General features: G+C 40.3%; 1 protein-coding gene across 8 annotated transcripts in view; it reads right to left on the reverse strand.

Moving 5' to 3' along the window:
• Positions 1-561: 561 nt before the first annotated feature.
• Positions 562-19,689, reverse strand: part of LOC110003756 (V-set domain containing T-cell activation inhibitor 1) — a 195,282-nt gene continuing 176,154 nt past the window's right edge. For 3 of the 8 annotated variants that reach the window (XR_010666458.1, XR_010666465.1, XR_010666462.1), the window contains 4 exons: positions 9,785-10,063; positions 4,931-5,047; positions 3,975-4,782; positions 562-2,927 (listed from right to left, as the gene is read on the reverse strand). Coding sequence is in view for 1 of the 8 variants with exons in the window: in XM_065955430.1 (XP_065811502.1) it covers positions 4,724-4,782; positions 4,931-5,047; positions 9,785-10,063 (455 nt within the window). In the remaining 7 variants the exon portion in view is untranslated. Of the gene's footprint in view, positions 4,783-4,930; positions 5,048-9,784; positions 10,064-14,646; positions 14,926-15,540; positions 15,580-15,845; positions 16,170-17,101; positions 17,259-19,689 lie in introns of those variants that run through there. The other 5 variants (XR_010666461.1, XR_010666463.1, XR_010666464.1 and 2 more) reach the window with 5 other exon arrangements.

A 19,689-nucleotide genomic window follows, 5' to 3' on the forward strand; every position in this document is an offset into this window, starting at 1 on the left:
TTCAGCTGTCATATCAATAATGACAAAAAGGTTAAAAAATAACAGAGAAAAAGATGATTGTGTTTTGCACACAGAATAAAAGTTTTCACTTCTGGAGACTTCAGAGGCTCCTTAAAAAAAGTCAAAATGTCAAGAATAGAATCTTCTCTCTCATGTCGGGCCCTCATCATCTTCTGGAGACAAACAATTGTTTTTAAATATTACAAGAATATATTTGGTGAAACGTCCTGATGTTAAAAGAATGTAAAGGCTATCTAATGTCTGATTGTTTTCTTCATGTACTTAGATTGATGTTTATCTCATCATGTTTACAGTTTATAATGTTTTTATTTCATATAAATATTCTTGATTTCTTCTCTTCAGACATCAAACACTTACAGGAGGAGAAGTGCCACATGTGGAAACAGATCTGAAGTCTGAATTTAGAATTTAAAAATTCAAACCAGACATAAAACGATGAATCCTGATATTAAAAAATAAGAAAACAACAAAGTCATGATGTGAACTCACTAATTGATCCTAAAAATCCTGCTCCATAAGAAGCAGTCCCAACACACAGTGTAACATTGATCATGTTTTATTCCAGCAGGTGGATGTGAATGATGAAGCACAGCCTGATATCACGTTGTAACCATCAGAGCGTCATTCATCAGCAGCATAAAGAAACGTTTAGGAGCATACTTCAGCTCTGTGTTTGTCTCTACCTGACACACTCGGCTTTATAAAGTCTAAACAAGAGATACATCCTCGTCCCACATCTTAAAGTCTCATTATATCTCAGTGTAGCAGCAACAGAATCTCTCATTTCTTCATTCACACACTGGATCAACAGGAGAGCAAACACAAACAGGGACTTCTATTTCACACTTTCTCACATCAATCCTGTTTTTTAAAGTGTTTCTTTAAATCCTCAGTCAGAGGCTCTCTGGGATGTTCACAGGGAGACCTTTATGTTTTAAACCCTGGATTCCATTCACAGATGATATTAATGAAATGATCATGCATTAAAGCTGCAGTGTATTTAAAGCAGAGTAAACGTTAGAGGTGTAAGGATGTGTCATGAACATAGACTGTAAATATTACTGGACGAACCCTGACCCGTCTGTGACATAGGCAGAAAATGAGTCCAATCGACGGCCGCATCCATATTGGATTTGCAGTCTCAACCTAACTTCGGATCAACCTAGCTACAGCAGTAAGGCGGGACCGGCGGGACTTAGCTCCGCCCATTCAGCTCGACGTTAGCAGTCCACTTGACAGCATAGCTAACAGCTAGGCTGCTATCATCAACTATTCCTGCTCGTCCTGAGAAAACTCTACAAACAGTAAGTTAACATTTAACTTTTCTACAACACAGTTAAAACGAATTATATTCAACACAAATATTTAATTAAAGTCTTAAAACTACACTTTTTTAAATATACAATTATGTTTATGAGTTATTTGTTAGAGAAGTTAGACTTTGTCAGTGTTAGCAGAGAAATACATTAACAAAGTTTTATCCATAGACTGTAAATAAATATGAGACATCCAGAAGAAATCAATATTACAAAGCACACAGTTCATGTTACTGTTCTGACAAAAAGAGGAATGTCTGTGTCTTATATTCACTGATGTCAACATCGATGAGGTGAACATGACAATTGAAAAATAATTATTTAGTATTTATTATAAGACATTTGTTTTCTATTGAACCCCGTTAAGTCATGGAGTCTGTGAACAGTGTCAGCTTCACAACAAAAACTTTAAGTATTAGAAAAAATAATGTTTAAGACTGGCATCTATTATGATGAGTTGCAGCTACCTTGTTCAATATTATTCCTGCAGATGTGGCTCATAACAAAAAAACAGCCTGAGCTGTCACATGTAGTTAACTGTACATTTTGTCTTGTCTGAGGCATTAATTGAACACCTTTGTATTTCTCCTATAGACACAGTGTGGATTATTGGTGCCCAGAGAGCTGCAGAGACAGAGGAAGAAACCTGAGCCTCAACAACATCTGCATTTGTTGGTTCTTCTAGGGTGGACTTCGGTTGCTTCTCTTCAACAGCTCGCTGTGAGGGAGGTCTCCCCCGGATGGCCTGAGTGATGTCACCCACAGGCTGAGAGCTGAGACGGGTTTTAAGCCTTTTGACAAACCGTTACACCGCGCCCGCCTGTCAAGCTGGTCAGCTACACGCCTTATTGTGAATAACTCTTATCCTTCATCAAAACATTCACCCCCCCGTACAGTGTGTCCATCGAGACATGAGCTAATCACACCTATTTGTTTGTTTTGTACCAAGCTGTAAACATGTTCATCTCTGCTGTAAAAACAGACTTTTTTTAATGTTGTTTTTCAGATTAAATAAATATTTCTATATAAATGCACTCCTTTATGTCTACTTATGAGTATACATTTCAGATTAATGCTCAACTCAATAGCTTAGGGAAGGAAGTCTACTTTTACACAACTTCTTATTCTTTTGATAAATACTAATGTAGTTCATTTCTGAAAGTGGGATGGAACAGAGTCATTGCAAAAATATGCCCTTAAACACAGCCCCATTCTTAAATCAAGATACATGGAGAGTAAATAAGATCAATATCTGGTGAATAAAAACACAGTTAAAAATGATTTAGAAATGTAGTCTTCCCTGATCAATATCACATAATATCAACTTCTCCCATCTAAACTGGACAAAGGGTTTTAAAATGGGAAGAAAATAGTTTGATTGCAAGTTGTTTGGAGGAGATCTAGTTTTATTTGAACAGCATGAATACAGTCTTCCAAGGTGCAAACCCTCCTCTTCCTCCTGAAGCCTGTGGAGCTCCTTCATGTACTGCTGTCTTATCTGCTGGCCATCTTCTCTCAGCAGAACTTCAACTGTTGAAAAGTCATTCAGAAGAAGCTTGAGCATGTGACATGGATCCAGGAGAACATGGACTTTTAGTGAGGGGTCGTCAGGATGGCAAAGAAAGAGAGAAAAAATCAGTTATTCATTAAATCATTTTTTTTGTTCTCATCTATTTTTCTGTATTCATCTGTGTGTAAGAGCACATTTATAAATTCAACAGTGTACTACCCAGAAAACAAAGGTACAGTATTTAGGTAATCAACATCTATTCAAAGTTAAGAAGATAAACATTATTGTAATCGTGCTGTTTTCAGCTCTCTCACTCACACACACAATGATATTCCACATCAAATTGTCTCAGATTTTGTGAGGAAAAATTAAGCAGTTTATTGTGGATAGTACTTCATCTTAACATGAAACAAATATAATCTGAATTATTTAAATCATTAACAGGTCCCAACTCTCTGTGCTTTAGTACAGAACATACAGTAACTCATTTATTATTAACATGAGCTCAGTACATGGCTGTATTCTTCAAACTATTTCTTATACTTTATATCTATGTGCTTTAAATCTTATTTTCATTTCATATGTTATTTATATTTTATATTTCTACAGCTATATTCTGTGTATGAGTTCAGTGAAAATTAATATGGTTATTAATATAGTTCTTAATGGTTACAGATGCTCTTACAAAGTGAAGTTTTTTTTATTTGTTAACAGTTTGCTCAAACCTTAAGACACTACATCAACCATGTAACATTAATGTCATCCTCTATAACCTACACAGCACATTAGGTTCAGTTGAGTTTATGTTACTGACGGATAATTACTACACAAAGTTTGTTTTTTTAATGTCCACATTTACATGGAGTATAACATTCATCATAACGTCAGATAACCACCGAGATAAACCTTTAGCTTCTAACATCACACAAACTCATTATTTTCAACAACAACATCTTAACAACAAACATTTCTAAACCATTGACCGTAAATAATGTAAATAATGTAAATAATGTAAATAATGGGCTATACAGATAGCCGACTGGTTTACAAGCTAACGCTAAACAAGCTAGGTCCGTAAATATAAACACATGAGTAAGCAGTAAATATAACACTACTTTATCACTTACCGAAGAAAACTGAAGCATCAACTTCTTGGATGGTCTGTTAACCGCACAGCAAGCCATGTATGTTGTCAGATATGTGTTAAACAAACTCTCCAAACGAAGTAAGAAAGAGGAGAAATCAGAGGATCAAGCTGTTAGCCTCCTGACCAGCTGACCTCACAGACAGATGCAGCGCGCACAGCTGTCAATCAAATCTGACACAACCAAATATGGGCATAGTCGTTTTCCTTAATAGAATAAAATCCGATGAGTTATAAAAAAATCCCCCCCCCCACAGTGTGAGGAGAAGGGGCCGTCAACTTCTCAGATATATCTCGTTTTTTGAACCAGGCTGTAAACATGTTGATTCCTGTGGTAAAAACGGGCTTTTTTGGCTGTGGGCTTATGGCACTTCCGGCGCTTCTGCAGCCAGCCTCAAGCGGAACCTCGAGGAACTGCAGTTTTTTGTACTTCCGCATAGGCTTCATTTTTCGAGACCGGAGGTTGCCCCTTGGTCATGAACATGCTCCTCAGGTCGTTCCAAAGTCGACGGGCTCTGATTGGAAAAAGCCCGATCTCCACGGCGTTCATTAAAATGTGAGAACAAACACCTGGTTGGATTTGATCCCTCACTCAGCTGTTTTCAAGTATGACATCATGATGGTCAAACAGATGAAATCATCTTCATGTTGGGATTAAGGCAGATTAGCTTCAATAACTTTGGAGTTCCAGAGTCAGAGGTTTGAAGGAACACGACGTGAGTCTACCTGACTTCATTCAGCTAGAAGGTCGGATTCAGTGCGGTCTTTTATGGGTTCACCTTTCTCCTCGTCTGCAGGAAGAAAAAACGAAATGATGTTCAAGAAAATCACGACTGACTGATCTGACTGAGAGAGTGAAAAACAGACTGGAGACTGAGGAGATACTGACAAGACTCTTAAAGAGAGACACACAGGTAGACTTTATGTTCTTTAACTTACCTTTACGACAACTGATGCGACCTGTGGCAAAGAGCACAGCTTGGACGATGACAACAACAATAAGAGTGATGACGACAGCAGCAACAGCAGTAGAAATAATCCATCCAGCAGAGAAATCTGAAACAGAAACAAAAAGTTTGTGTATCACTCAGAGTGTAGTTTCATATCACACTCAGATCAGACTGGACGTCACATTGGACACACAGAGAACAGCAGGTGTGTGTGTGTGTGTGTGTGTGTGTGTGTGTGTGTGTGTGTGTGTGTGTGTGTGTGTGTGTGTGTGTGTCTGTGTGTGTGTGTGTGTGTGTGAGCAGTGTGACGTCAGCTCTGCTCTGATGCTCAGTCTCCTCCTGCTCGGCTCTCAGCCTCCTTTTGGTTTTTGGCTCTCAGCAGTGAGGAGGCTGATGTTGGAGCTTCGTCCTGTTTCTGAGACGAGCTGCTCATCAGCACCGACAAACTTTGAATCCACTTCACACTGTTTACATGTGAGCACACTCTGAGCACCCAAAGGACCATCTTCACCTCCTGCTCGTCAACATCTGGATCTTTACACACATCACATCTGGACTTCATCTCACCACTGTTTACTGCGTCACAGTTTAGAGTTTCATGATGCTTTAAACTACTTGAAGTTTATTCACCTGACACTTTGACCTGCAGGACTTTTGAATAAAGGAGTTTAACTCGTCTCAGCGTTTTTTAAAGAGCTGTTTTTATACTTTAAGGATCATTTACGGAGAGTTTTTAAACCTCTCATGTTCTCAGAGACGACTGAAACTGGGACTTTAGCTCATTAAAGGATCAACAATCTTTAAATAAACACTAAAAACAGTTTGAAATGAAACTTCAGGTGTGATCAGTTAAACACTGTGACTGTATGCAGCGAGATGACCTTTAAACAAGGTGCAGATCAAGCTGACAGCGCCCTCTAGTGGACAAACAGCGAAACACACACTGGTTCTTAAAGTAAATGTGGAGCTGAAGACTTTTTTGACCTCCTGGTTTCAGATTAAAACATGTCAACATGTCTCTGATGTTTTCATGTAAAGTTTCTCTTCAAGTTCAAACTGAAATCTGGTTTAAACTGAGTTCAGTTTGTGATCCAGCAACACTCTGCTGCAGTGAAGAAAGAGCGTGTAAAGACGACGTTCACTCCAACATGTTGATCATCCAGGACTCTCTCTGTGACGTGATGAACAACATGTTTACATCGTTCATACAAACTGCACTTTAAAGTCCACATGTGTCTGTAAGGGATCAAATGATGACCAGGAACCATCATTGAACTGATTCACACTTCAAGTTTGGTCCCACTTTTTAGTCTCCCGTCAGTTTAGAGTGAAGAAATGAAAACAAACATCAATAATGAAACAGTTTGTACATGTTTGAAGTTTCCTCCTTCATGTTTGTTTCCTTCGTCTCTCACTAAACGCAGCAGCTACTTCAACATGTGGGACAATAACTCACAGATATTAGAACCACATTTCTTTCCCCTGTGGAAAATAAACGTGGCTGCTTTCTTCTGACTTCAGTCCCTGAATCGTCCTGAGACGTCTTTTCACTTGGATCCTCAGAACGAGGACACTGAAGCTGGTTTCAGATCTGATCCTGGGTTTGTGTTCAACGTGAAGAAGACTGACGGAAACATTCAAAACTAACTTCACTTCTTTCTCATGTTTTCCAGCAGACTCCCTGATTCTTCCTCTTCTGTCTGCAGCTTCAGGAACTTCAGTCTGATGTTCACATATTCTCTGGAGTGGACTCTGAAGTGCTCTCGTTTGGGGCGCCGGTGGCCTAGTGGTTAGTTTGAACGCCCCTCATGTACGGAGGTTGTAGTCCTCCAAGCGGGCGGCCTGGGTTCAAATCCAACCTGAGGCTCCTTTCCTGTCATTCCCCTCTCTCTCTCTCTCTCTGATTTCTGACTCTATGCTCTGTCCTTTCACAATAAAAGCACAAAAATAAACCTTAAATAAAGTTGCTCTCATTCAGCAGGATAATAAAACATTTCAGACATGACTCCGCCCCCGATGATGACATCATTGCTGTCAAACAACGTCGTGAAAATCAGTGATAACAAATATTATACTGAGCGTATTTTCACAAAGTAATGAAATAAAACAAATAAATACGAGCTGTCAGCGTTAACCAGTTAATCACATTAATCTCCTGTTTGTCCCTTCAGGCTCTCCGTAGATAGTGGTCCTCAGTGTCTCCCTGTAGTCTCACTGATGGACAAGAAGAACACTGCTGCATCTTTGAACGTCTCATTTCACTTTAACAAACTCTCACACAGTAATATCCACCTGATGACATCACACATTGACCTGATGACATCACACACTGACCTCATGACATCACACATTGACCTCATGACATCACACATTGACCTTTGTTACCGTTCCTTTGAGCTGTTTGACCTCAGTTTGGGATCTCTAACCACTTCCTGTTTCTGTGCTTAACTTCATGTCCTTATCTTCCATCTACAGGAAGCTCCTTATTGTATTTCAAAATAAAAGCACACAGCAAGGAAAGCACTCTCAGCTTAAGACATGGCAAACCTTCAAAATAAAAGCCTATCAGTTTGTATATAGGTTAAGGGACTTAGGTCTGAGCAGCTTGTGGTCCAAAGATGGCACAGGCCCTGGTCAGTATTTCTTTAATTGGTAGGAGGGGGTCCTCCTCTTGAAATCCCCTCTAAGTAGGCGGGAGAGAAAGCAGATCATAAAAGCCTAAAAAGAGCTAAAAGTGTAAAAGAGAAGAACATTAAAAGATGTCATGGTAGATTCAAAGTAAACAGATTCATTTGGTTGTGTTGAAGAGAAGGAAGCGGTCAGGTTTAGGGAGGCTGCTGGGTTCACGGTTAGCTTTAGGATTGTGGGTGAGCTTAAGAATAAAAAGCAGGGAAGAGGACGATGTGGAGATGGATGGTTAGGATTAGGGTTCAGGTAAGTGGGAAGTTGTTGTTTCTTTGTGTACAGGTGAGGTGGAGACCCTGACCCTCCTCCCCTGTGAGAGCAAAGAAAAGAATGAAATGATGCAGGTAAGTTTCTCTAACAGGTGAGTACAACAAGAAATAAATTAATTCATGAATGTCGTTAAATCATCAAAGTTCACACGGTAAAAGAGGACAGCGTTAAATCACATGCAGCTTAGTGTTCAAAGTGTTCATGGGGTAGTAATAAATCAATAAAACAAGTGCTCTATGTGTCCTCCCTGTGGTGACAAACGTCCTGATTGGTGGAGCTGGTTTGCTGACTCTGATATATACAGGTGAGTGGGAGGTGGATACGTTACAGACGCTGATGCTGTTGTATCCTGTGCTGTGAGGTTTCTCCTGGAGCGTGACGATGGAGTTGTTGTGGAGGCTGGAGGCTTTCTGGATCCTCTGTGTCGGAGCCATGAATGGAAGTTGATGGTGTGTTTGGTTTCATGGTTTGTTTACTGCTTTGTTTATTGTTTACTTCTTGTTACAGGTGGGACATGTCGTGGTGATGTCAGTGATTATATGAGCCGCACTCACCTGTTCACCTGGTTTAGTCTCAGATGGAGAGAGGGGCTGAGCGTGGGAGCAGAACATTTCTGTTGAGCGCCACACTACACTGCACTGCCATCACAAGTTGATTTTACCACCCGGTAACTGCAGTTGTAGTTTCTTGTGTTTTGTAGAATAAATGACTAAAGCATCTTGGATCTGGAAGTCATTCATAACGACGTCACAGCTTCACTCCCGTCTTTAGTCCCTCGCTGCACTCTTTTCTTTGACGACCTGCAAAGGCCGATATAGACGCAATACTCTGTGTGTCCTGATCAAGCTTTAAATAAAGTGCTAAGATCATGCTGTCAATAAATAAAGGAAAGGAAAAGACACACAAAACAACATGCACAAAGTCATCCATTCATTAAAACAAGATGAAAACATTTCAAACTAGTTTTTGTTTGATCTAAAACTCCATAGATGTGAAACAATCCCTCTCACTGTCCTTCCACCTTTCCGACACCAGGTGGCAGCATTGCACCGTGGATAAAAGCAGGTAGGGGGAAACCGTGTTGTTGTTGGTGCACCAGCAGGTGGCGGTATTTCCCCGTTTTCCTTGTTGGCTGCAGTTAAAAGCAGAGAAACCAAACAACTGTCCTTCCGTCTTCTGAGCAGGAGATGGCGGCCTGAATCAAAGTTTTTCATTTGGGCCGTTTGGTTTCTTTCTTTTCAATCATTTGATGAACGTGGTTTCCATTCTGAGGCGTTGACTTCTGGACCAGTTTGTGTTGCTTTTGATGCCTTCTGTTTTCAGATGGTCTGCTCCACGTCTTCTGAAGTGCATGTAAACGGCCGGATTTTCTTTGCCTTTGTTTCTTTGGTAGATTTGTCGTCTCAATCTGTATTTCAGCTGCTTGTTTGTTTCTCCCACATACATGATATTACAGGTTGAACATGTTACTGCATAGGGTTAGAGTTAGGGTTACACACGGGATTCAAAATGTCTTTAATCACCACTAACTTTTGAAATGTAGCGATTAATGGAGATTCAAAATGTTGCTGGTTGGACAGCCCTCACATAAATATAAAATGCTGAATTATGAATAAATAATGAAACATCTTTTCAGACTGGTGGTCTCCTGCCGTTCATCATCATCAGGACAAACTAACGTTACTCTGTAGTTCATCTTTATTAGGAGGAGAATATGTGACCTTTAAACACAACCTTCAGTTTCTGTTTGAAGCCTTAAATGTAGATTCAGGATATTTAGAGCGAGGAGTCTCAGGAAACGTGGGATTAAAACTCTGAAACATTCTGAATAAACTTCCTCCTGTCTCATCAGATCAGCTTTAGAGTTGAAACTATGAAAAGATCTCACCGTTGATGTGAACGTAGGTCTCTGCCTCAGTGTGGTGTTTGATCTGGTCCTGTGTGACCACACAGCTGTAGTGGTCGGTCTTGGTCACAGTGGTTTGGAGGATGATGTCGTAGCTGCCTCCTCTTTCTGTGACCTGTGCTTCTTTAGCATGAAGGATGTTTCCAGAACTGTCCCTCCACTCCACTTTAGGTCGAGGAGAAGCTCCATAAACTTCACACTGCAGCAGAGACCAGTCCTTTGATTGGTCGAGTATGGTGACAGACGGCTTGGAAGCAGCGCCTGTGGAGACAATAGAAACAAAAGATTTCATCAGAAAGCTGCAGAATAGATGTTTCAGATTAAAGCATGTGGAGGTAGATAAGTAAAGTATCACAAAGAAGAAGACAAGCAATATATTTAAAAGACATTGTGAATATTAACATGACATGAAATAAACATTTAGTATTGTGGAGTAAAGACTTCATAATAAGAGAGTGAATTTAAACTCCCTCTGGGTTTGTTGTTCTCAGCTCTGAGTTCACAAATACGGGACTGCCATGTTTCCTTCAGCAGTATTTCTGTCTCTTTTGGAGGGAACCCCTCCCTGTCCAACCGTACGCCCTGCCACCACCTGGAGGAGGAAGGACGGCCCTGAAGTCAGAACTCCAACTCTGGAAACTCGGAGCGACCTCAGTAGCCCGAGCTAAAATCCAACATGGCTGCTGCGTGCATCTACAGTAACGTTTAAGCTGAAACTGATGTAATGAAATCAATCACACCGATGGTATCGTGGAAGTTCTCTCTGTGGACATGTGGTCATGTGACGTTCAGACACAAACTATCACGTAGTGTGTTGTTATCAAACTAAAGAACTGCTGGAGGCGTCCATGTTGCTGGTCAAACTGGTTTTCAAACTGGTCATGGGAACGCGCTCAACTCGGGTGTGACGTCAATCCTAGCTCGGACATTCGACTTGAGAGGTAAATGGAACGCACCAGAAGTCGTACTACCATGTTGAAGAGGAGTCACAGCCCCCCCCCCCCCCCCCCCCCCTCCAAGAAGCCGTGTCTGGGTGGATTAAAACGAGGGCGTCGTTGCAAAAGAACGACGGCAGGAGAACCAATGACGTGCGGCTCTGAAGCTGCTCCTGTGGACACGGAGGAAACAAAGGTTCATGGAAAGAAGATTTCACATCCCTTCATGTATCTCCACTTCTCTTCTTTTATATTCCTCTACTGTACACGCCTTAGTTTATCTCAGCCTGTCACATGCTAAGTCCCGCCTCCTGGGAATGGCTGTAGGCCAAAACAGCTGTCAATCACTCCCTCCCAGCAGACGTGGGTTGTGTCTCCGTTGATCAGAAGCCGTTCAGGACGACGAGTGAGCCGTCTCTAAGTTGAGGTTAAAGGTCATGTAGCCCTTCATGATTGGACAGTGAGAATGTGTGAGCGTCCATGGAGATGTAAGCGCTCTTTTCATCTCATACGGCTCTAAAGTGGAACATATGTGATGTGATTCTTGTTGGTTTTTCTGCTTCTATTGATATAAAAACATCTGAATACTACTAATATCATTTACTCTTATTTCTAATGTTAGTTATATGTCTACATCGGGGGCGGCTGTGGGTCAGTGGGCGAGTCGGTCGTCTCTCAACTGGAAGGTCGGGGGTTCGATCCCCAGCTCCTGCAGCCACATGTCCCATGTGTCCTCGGGCGAGACGCTTAACCTCAAGTTGCTCCCTCTGCTTCGTCGGCGGCGTGTGAATGTGTCTGAATGGATGAGTTAATCCTCTTTACCCAGCAGCCTCAGTATGACATCATCAGGTGTGACATCACCTGGAGCTCTGACCTCAGTCACAAACATACGATCACATCGACACATTTCAAACAAAGTGGACACAAACTGAACTTTAGAAAGTCGCTGGAGGTAGAGTTGATGTCTTTCCTGTCGTGTTGAATCGTGTTCCATCGTGTTCCTCGTCTCTTCTGTGACGCTGATCTGATACGGCGAGCTGCACGTGGAGGAACACGGACGCTGTGCGCTTTTAAAGAAAGTAGTCCCCGAGGAAAAGGCGGTCTGATGGAGAGGTGTAAATATTGACAAACACAGCGGACACTCAGGTTTCTGTGTTTTTCTTGAAGGTGGGACTTTTAGTGAAGCTGCTCGAGTATGTTTTCATCTCCTGCAGGTAACACGCCGTGTGGTCATAAGAAGGTCAAACGAGCACACGGTCAAACTGTGTACTGTCCCTTTAAGGCCTTTAGTGACCTCCATGGATCAAATGATTAAAGGGACGATCAGTGCATGTGTTTGGAGCTAAAGGAGGCTCCTAGTTATACTCTGTTTTAATGATCATGTCGGCCTCAGTAGATTCAGCTCGGACATGTTTCACATTATTAACACGTCGTCTCTTCTCACTCACTGAAACGTCTCCGATTCCTGTGACGGCACGCCGCTCCTTACAAATGTGTGTGTGTGTTTCTGAATGTGTGTGTGTGTTTGTGTGTGAAATCTTTCCTCCATCATAACTAACGACTGACTCGTTTCAGAGCACTGATTCAGTCTGAAGTCACGTCTGAGTGCAGCTCTCAGTCAGGAGCTCTTTGGTGAGCAGGTAACATCTGCAGCAGCGTCCAATCAGAGAGCAGCAACACGGTAACCATGGAGATGAATCCAGCAGGACCAGCTGCAGTAAAAACTGTCAAGTAAATAAGTTTGAGTTGAAGGTGTGAAACATTAAAGTGAGCTCCTGATCCTGTGTGAAGGAGCAGCAGGTGTTGTTTAGTTTTGCTCTTTTAGATTCATGTCTGCAGGAATGTTTTAGTTTGAAGATAAAAAGAGTTCATGATGTTCACACAGAGACCAGATATGATGACCTACACACAGAAACACATCATGAAGAGTTAGAATTAACACCTGAATGTATTTTTAGTCATAAACTATTCAGTAAATAATCTTCCTCACTTCATTTAGATTCTTTTTGAATTATTTCTGACCTCCTCTTCGCTCTGGTCATTTCTTTTGTTTTCTGAACTAAATAGTTTCTTCAGTTTGTTCCATCAGCTGCTCAGTTAAACCTGGTGGTTAGTGTGAGGTGATCATTTCAACAACAAGCTCAAACGTCTTTAAGAAGTCGTCTTTGTGTTGTGAACACTTTTAATGTAGAGATGCAGAATTAACATTTTTCCTGTTTTTTCCCCCGGGGAAGCCCACAAGAATGGAAATTGAAAAGTAAACAAACGCCATAGAACGAGAAAAAGGTAGAGACGGATAAAAAGCAGGAAGGTGAAACCACGCTCTATTTAAAGTCTACAGGAAAAGAATATATAAAAAACTAAAGCAGATTCAGAACTCTACTGCACATCTGTTAACAACAACCAGAGAGACAGAGAGCACATGCTGCATTGTTGGAATGTTTTTCACTCGTTGCAGTGATTGGCTGGTACTGAAGGTTCCCCGAGCTTTTTCATTCGCTGCTCCTGATTCCTGGAATGTCATCCAACACATTTTTAAAATGAAGGCTCTGCCCTCATATGCAGCCTTTAAGACCACAGTAACGGACCATTGTGCATCAAGTTGTTCTTTGTTTAAACTGATTTGTTTTTCTTTTTTACTCGCTTTTATTTGTGTCCCCAGTTTAATGCTGTGAGCTCGACATCACTGTGAATGAGGGAAAGCTGAGTGAAGTGAATTATACAAGATAAACTTATTTATCCCACAACAAAGACATTTACATTTATATTAAGAAGAACTTTTCATAATGAGTTAAGTCAATAAACGTAAAATAAAAATACTAATGCCACATGATGTCGTGTTGTCATGGTTACAGAGAAGTCGCAAAGTGCTGTCCGGTTGGTATTAAACCATTTAGAGCCCTCACAGCCTCGTGCTCTCAATCACTTTCCAGGTGACGTAAATAAAGTCCGTAAAGGTTCAGGGTTTAGGGAGGACATCGAGATTCAAGTGAGGCAATCAGCAAACTGTTGAACTAACAAAACAGAGACAATGAATACATCAACCACTAGAGGGCGACAGACACTCCAGGAAGCAGACTGTCTCCTGAAGAAGAAGGAGCTGACCAGAGTGTGGACCTTTCTCTTTTTTATTAATATTATAAATTATTATCATTAATATCATTAATGATTATCATTAATATCATAAATTACTATTATTATTATCATAAATTATTATTATTAATATCATAAATTATTATCATTAATATCATTAATTATTATTATCATTAATATCATAAATTATTATTATTAATATCATAAATTATTATCATTAATATCATTAATTATTATCATTAATATCATTAATTATTATTATTAATATCATTAATTATTATTATTAATATCATTAATTATCATGTTAGCAATATTTTATATCAAATAAAATCCATCAGTGTTTTAAGGATAGATTCGAGTGTTCGATCTGCTCTCTTTATTGGACAGGACGGGGACAGAGTGGGAAACAGAGATGATGAGTGGGGAACGACATGCCGGAAAGCAACCACAGGTCGGAATCGAACCCGGGCCGCCCGCTTAGAGGACTACAGCCTCCGTACATGAGGAACGACCTCCACACAGTTACTAGTTAGTGTGAGGTAAAGAAGCTTACAACAAGGTGAAGTGAATAACTCCTTTTTGTGAGGTTAGCCTTTTTAAAAGGAATAACTCAAAGTTAGTTTGTTATGGTTTAAATATTACTTCCTGTTTTAGATACCATGAGAGTTCTGGAGTCTCTCTCGTTCTTCTTTTGTTCTCTTTATATTTATTTATTAAATGGCGTCTTAGAGTCACAGTAATACTGAACATTTACTTTACATGAGGACAGAAGAGCACACTGTTTTCATATTAAAGCATCAACAGAAAGATTCTTACCACCCAGAGGAACGTAGGTCTCAGCATAGATTTGATGGTTGATCTCGTCCTGTGTCGATAAACATCGGAAACGTCCGGTCTTGGTCACAGTGGTTTGGAGGATGATGTCGTAGCTGCCTCCTCTTTCTGTGACCTGTGCTTCTTTAGCATGAAGGATGTTTCCAGAACTGTCCCTCCACTCCACTTTAGGTCGAGGAGAAGCTCCTCTGACTAAACACTGCAGCACCACCCCATCCTTCGTTTGATTAAGTGTACTAACATAAGGCTCTGGGGCTGCTCCTGTGAACACAGAGTAAACAGTAAGTGACTGAAGTGGAATCACAGCAGGACAAATATAACAACACAAGTTAAACTCACACCTCTCTGTTCACATAACATTGAACTGCTTAACGGTCTCTGCAGGCATTTGGAAAATGCTTCAAACTTGATGTTAGTCTGATCATTGTGAGGAGCAAAGTGATGCTAGGTTTCAGTCTGTTTGGACGTAAAGCCTCCCGTCACAAACATCAGAATTTTCTGATTAGTTAAAACTGTTCTGGGGAAATGTTGATTATCAAAACTGTTGATGTGTGCGTCAGCAGTTTGTGATGAGGTGTGTTGAGCTGCAGTAACAGGTGCTCATACATCATTAAGTCTCATTAAACTATCAATTCATCATTTATGATACGTGGACTTACATGCTACATTAATTTAGGCACAGAGGACCAAGTATCAGGTATCAACCCTGAGGGGTCAGAGCAGATTAAAAACACTTTGTGGTTATCAGAGAAAAATGAAATTCTTATCAAATTTGATTTGGTAAACATTTTTAATTACTGTTAAATATCGTGTTGGTGAATGTAAGTGATGAGTTACAGACCCTCCAGGGAGTGACGTCATCATAACATAACTCACCTGGGATGTTTTCCTCTGACCTGACCTTTAAGATAGCACCTGGAAGGTAAAAGACATGAGATGTTAGAGGGACAGATGATCAACTTCACCCTGGAGGAAGAATGTAAATGTGCTGCCTTTATAATGTGTGTAGAGCTGAACTGTGGCTGTGCAGAGTGACATTATGGATCACGTGTTTCATGTCTGATACAAACTGTGTCTCTCCAGATGTGGCTGCAGCTCTGTGGGGATGAACACCTGCCAGATGTTTATTTGAAATCCACCTGGGACTCTTCAAACACGTCTGACTGAACCAGAAAACTCACCAACAACCAGCTCAATGTGGAACATCTGACTCGGCTGCAGACGAGGAAAAAAACAGGTGTAGTTTCCACTGTCGGCCACCTTGGTCTTCCTGATCTTTATGGAGGCGTTACCGTTCTTCAGCTCGTCGTTAAAATGTGAGACTCGACCTTCAAACTGTTTGTCTTGACCTGAAAGGCCGTGAGCGTAATAATCTCCTCCGTCGTACATGAACACCTCCTTGTGATCGTCTTTCTTCCAGTCAAACAGCTTCGTCTCGATGTTCTCCTTGGTGCTGAGGGAACACGGTAACACAGCATCACTGTCTTCTTTCACCACCACTCCACCTGAGACAGAAACACGAGGATGAATCAGTTTGTTTACATGCAGAAAAATAAAGTTAAGTTTGTGTGATAATCTAATGTCAGTTTCTGATCATAATAATCTCACTGTTTATCTTTGTGTAGCTAAATGTCATCATGAAATCATTTCCACTGAACTCGGGCGTCTTCACAGTCGTTTACATTTTACTATGTGACACATATTCATCATATTTAACCATCTATCTCATTTATAAACCCTCATGTTGATGTTTCTGTCTCCTGATCCTTTTCTTTACACATTCATCTGATATCAAAGATAAAAAACAAACATGTCACACTTCTGAACAGAGACTAGTGAATGTTTACATCAGTATTCATACGTTTCTTTAGTCAAAGTGTCTCTGAATCAGCCGATTAAACTCTTTGAATCTGAGATTTCTGAGGAGAAGGAGGTGAAACTTCTTTCTCTGCTTCTTCTTTTAGTTTGATTTATTCTGACTCTTATTTCATAATTCATTAAAAACTTCATTAAACTCTGATACTCCCTCACACAGTGGACTCACATCCATGTTGTATTATCTGTAATTGATCATGGTCCATAATATGTGAGTGATGCTGCAGTTTTCTCTCTGCAGGATGGAGGAGACGCCCTCCAACATCTACTCCCAGAGAGACGAGCATCACACTGCGCATGTCTGTTAAACGGCTGTAATGTGATGACGTCACCCGAGCTGTGGAGGTTGATGTTTTAATATTTCTGTATTAATGTCCTTTAGTTTCAAACGGAGCTAAATATCGATGCTAACAGTCTCCGGTGCTAACGTTATCTCCCCTCCGCTGATAAACTTCCTACTTTTCTGTCTCCAGACTTCATGTTTCAACATTTTTTACATTTATTTTTCATCCATTTCAATCTCAAACAGTTCAGAGTAAATATGAGCCGTTACTTTTCTCACCGTTTTCATCAGCAAACGTTATTCCAGACCGAGTCACGACGCAGAGACACACGAGAGGAAGAAGCTTCATAGTTGTTGATCTGAACATTCAACGTGACGTCACTGACGGGCACTTCAGAGGACGCTGCTGTGACGTCACTAACACGATGATCTCCTAGCAACACTTTCGATGATCGTCCTTCAAAATAAAAGTATTATGTCGAAAACACAAACAATAAAAGTCTGAATGAATAAATAAAACCTTCTCACAATACTGTAGCACAATCCCCAACAAATAAGTTTGAACATTTATCAGCTCAATGAAACAAAAGTGATTTTTTTAAGTTTAACTATTTAGAGAGCAGCTAAACGGTCACTGTGTTTCTCTTTTATTTCTGTCTCATATTTTTGTATTAAAGTTACAGCTGAATTATTTTACATTTTAACTGCAGTAGATGTTTTGTTAAATAATTTAAAAAATGTTTAATAATTCTGATGGTTAACTTCAAACAGGAATTCATCATATTCTTTAAAATTAAATGTAACACTGTGCCGTTTTATATCTTATTTTATTTTTATTTTACAGGGACATTGCATATTAATAAACATTTCTGTAAATGTGCCAGAGTTAGCCAAAAGGCTAATTTTCATCTGTTGTCCCTGGACAGATTTTATAAAAGGCTCCCTAAAAAAACAAAAAAAATTCAAACATTGCTAAAAGCTACAAAAACAAGTATTAGTAAAAGCACGTATCCAATAACCTACTAAAGTAACTGTAACGTGCACACAACAAAACAACATGTAACACAATATACAATAAACACGTAGAAATTACAAATTACACAAGGCCACATGAAAAACATTGAGTGAGCTATACCTGAAGCTCACCTCAACAGACAACAACACGCAGGAAACATTCATTTAAAAAACAGCACACATTCATCAACAACCAGACACAAGGGGGCAGCAGCGAGCGGAACAGGTTTAGTGCTGGCAGATGTGGTTATCAAATAGCCAGTGTTTCAGATGTGAACTAAATGAACGATATGTGTTGCTCTCTCTGATAACTGTTGGGATGTTGTTCCATTCACGTGAGGCTGGAACAGAAAAGGCCGACTGACTAAAAACACACTTCCTTAGAGGAATAATGCAGTCGCCTCTTGAGACACCCCTCCTGAAGTGATGTGTGGTTGTTCATATGCTTACAAACTCTCTGAGTGGGGGAGGGGCCAAACCATGGGAGATTTTATAAAGGAGCATTTTTGTGTTTAATCATGTTCTCCCAGCTCAGGAGGTTGTATTTTCTGAGGATTGAACAGTGGTGGAATTGCTTTGGTTTATTGTCTAAAACTATTATTGTCTGTTTATTCAAAGACTGTAGTGGTTTTAATGTGGTGGGACTTGCCTGAGACCAGCTTGTCATACAGTAGGTCATATATGAGAAAATCATTGAATGCATGTACATGTTGGCTGCTTCAGTAGACATGGAGTTTCTGATAAATCTGAAGTTGGCAAGGTTAAATTTAATTTGTTTACAGACTTTTTTTTACATGTGCTTTAAAGTTCAGGTTGGAGTCAAGTATAATGCCAAGGTATTTGAATTCTTTTACAATCTGTAGTTTTTCTCCTGACACAAGTATATCTGGATCGGATATCTGGTTTGAGTCATTTGTTTTAGTGAAGAACATACCAACAGTTTCAGACACGTTAAGTTGGAGACAGCACTGATTAAGCCATGCTGTAATTTTGACCATTGCGGTTGTTAGTTTTGAAGCAACTTCTGCTTTTGTTAAACCATGCACATACAAAACTGTATCGTCAGCATACATTTGAATGTTAACCTCAGGACACACAGATGGCAGGTCATTTACATACAGGAAGAATAAAAGTGGGCCCAGTATAGATCCCTGCGGAACGCCCGTGGACAAGCAGAGGGTGTTCACACACTTTGAGAGCGGTTGGAGAGATATGATTCTACCCATTTAAGTGCATCAGCAGAGAAATTAAAAGTGGATAACTTAGATAGAAGAACCCTGTGATTTACAGTGTCAAATGCTTTTCTGAGATCCAGAAAGACAGCACCAACAATTTTTTCAATGAGGAAGCAATTAGCTGTCTCTGTTGAGTGGTTGGATCTGAATCCAAACTGCATTGGATGCAGGTGATAAGAGCTGTTGTTCAGGTGATGTATAATTTGCTCAGCCGCTCATTTCTCTGCAACTTTAGACATAATAGGAAGAATGCTGATGGGCCTATAATTGCAGGGTGAATGGGGATCACCAGATTTGTACATTGGTGAAATAACGGCAGATTTCCACACCCTTGGGAATTCACCCTGTGATATTGAGAGATTAATGATTTTGGTGATGGGTTTGGCTAATGCTGCACCAAGATCCTTAACCATTGTTGTGTCCATCCCAAAATCATCTTTTGCTTTTGATGGCTTGAGGGATCTAATCATTTCTGTGATCTTTGATTCACTAACATTTATAAAATGGAAAGCTGGCTCTGTTTTGTTTGCCAAGCACAGATTAACCTGCTTAGCAGAGAAGCTCTGTGCAATAGTTGCTACAGAATCGACAAAGTATCGATTAAGAGCTCCAGCTACT

This window comes from Labrus bergylta, chromosome 5 (genome assembly GCF_963930695.1).
Source record: "Labrus bergylta chromosome 5, fLabBer1.1, whole genome shotgun sequence".
Taxonomy (NCBI): Eukaryota; Metazoa; Chordata; class Actinopteri; order Labriformes; family Labridae; genus Labrus; species Labrus bergylta.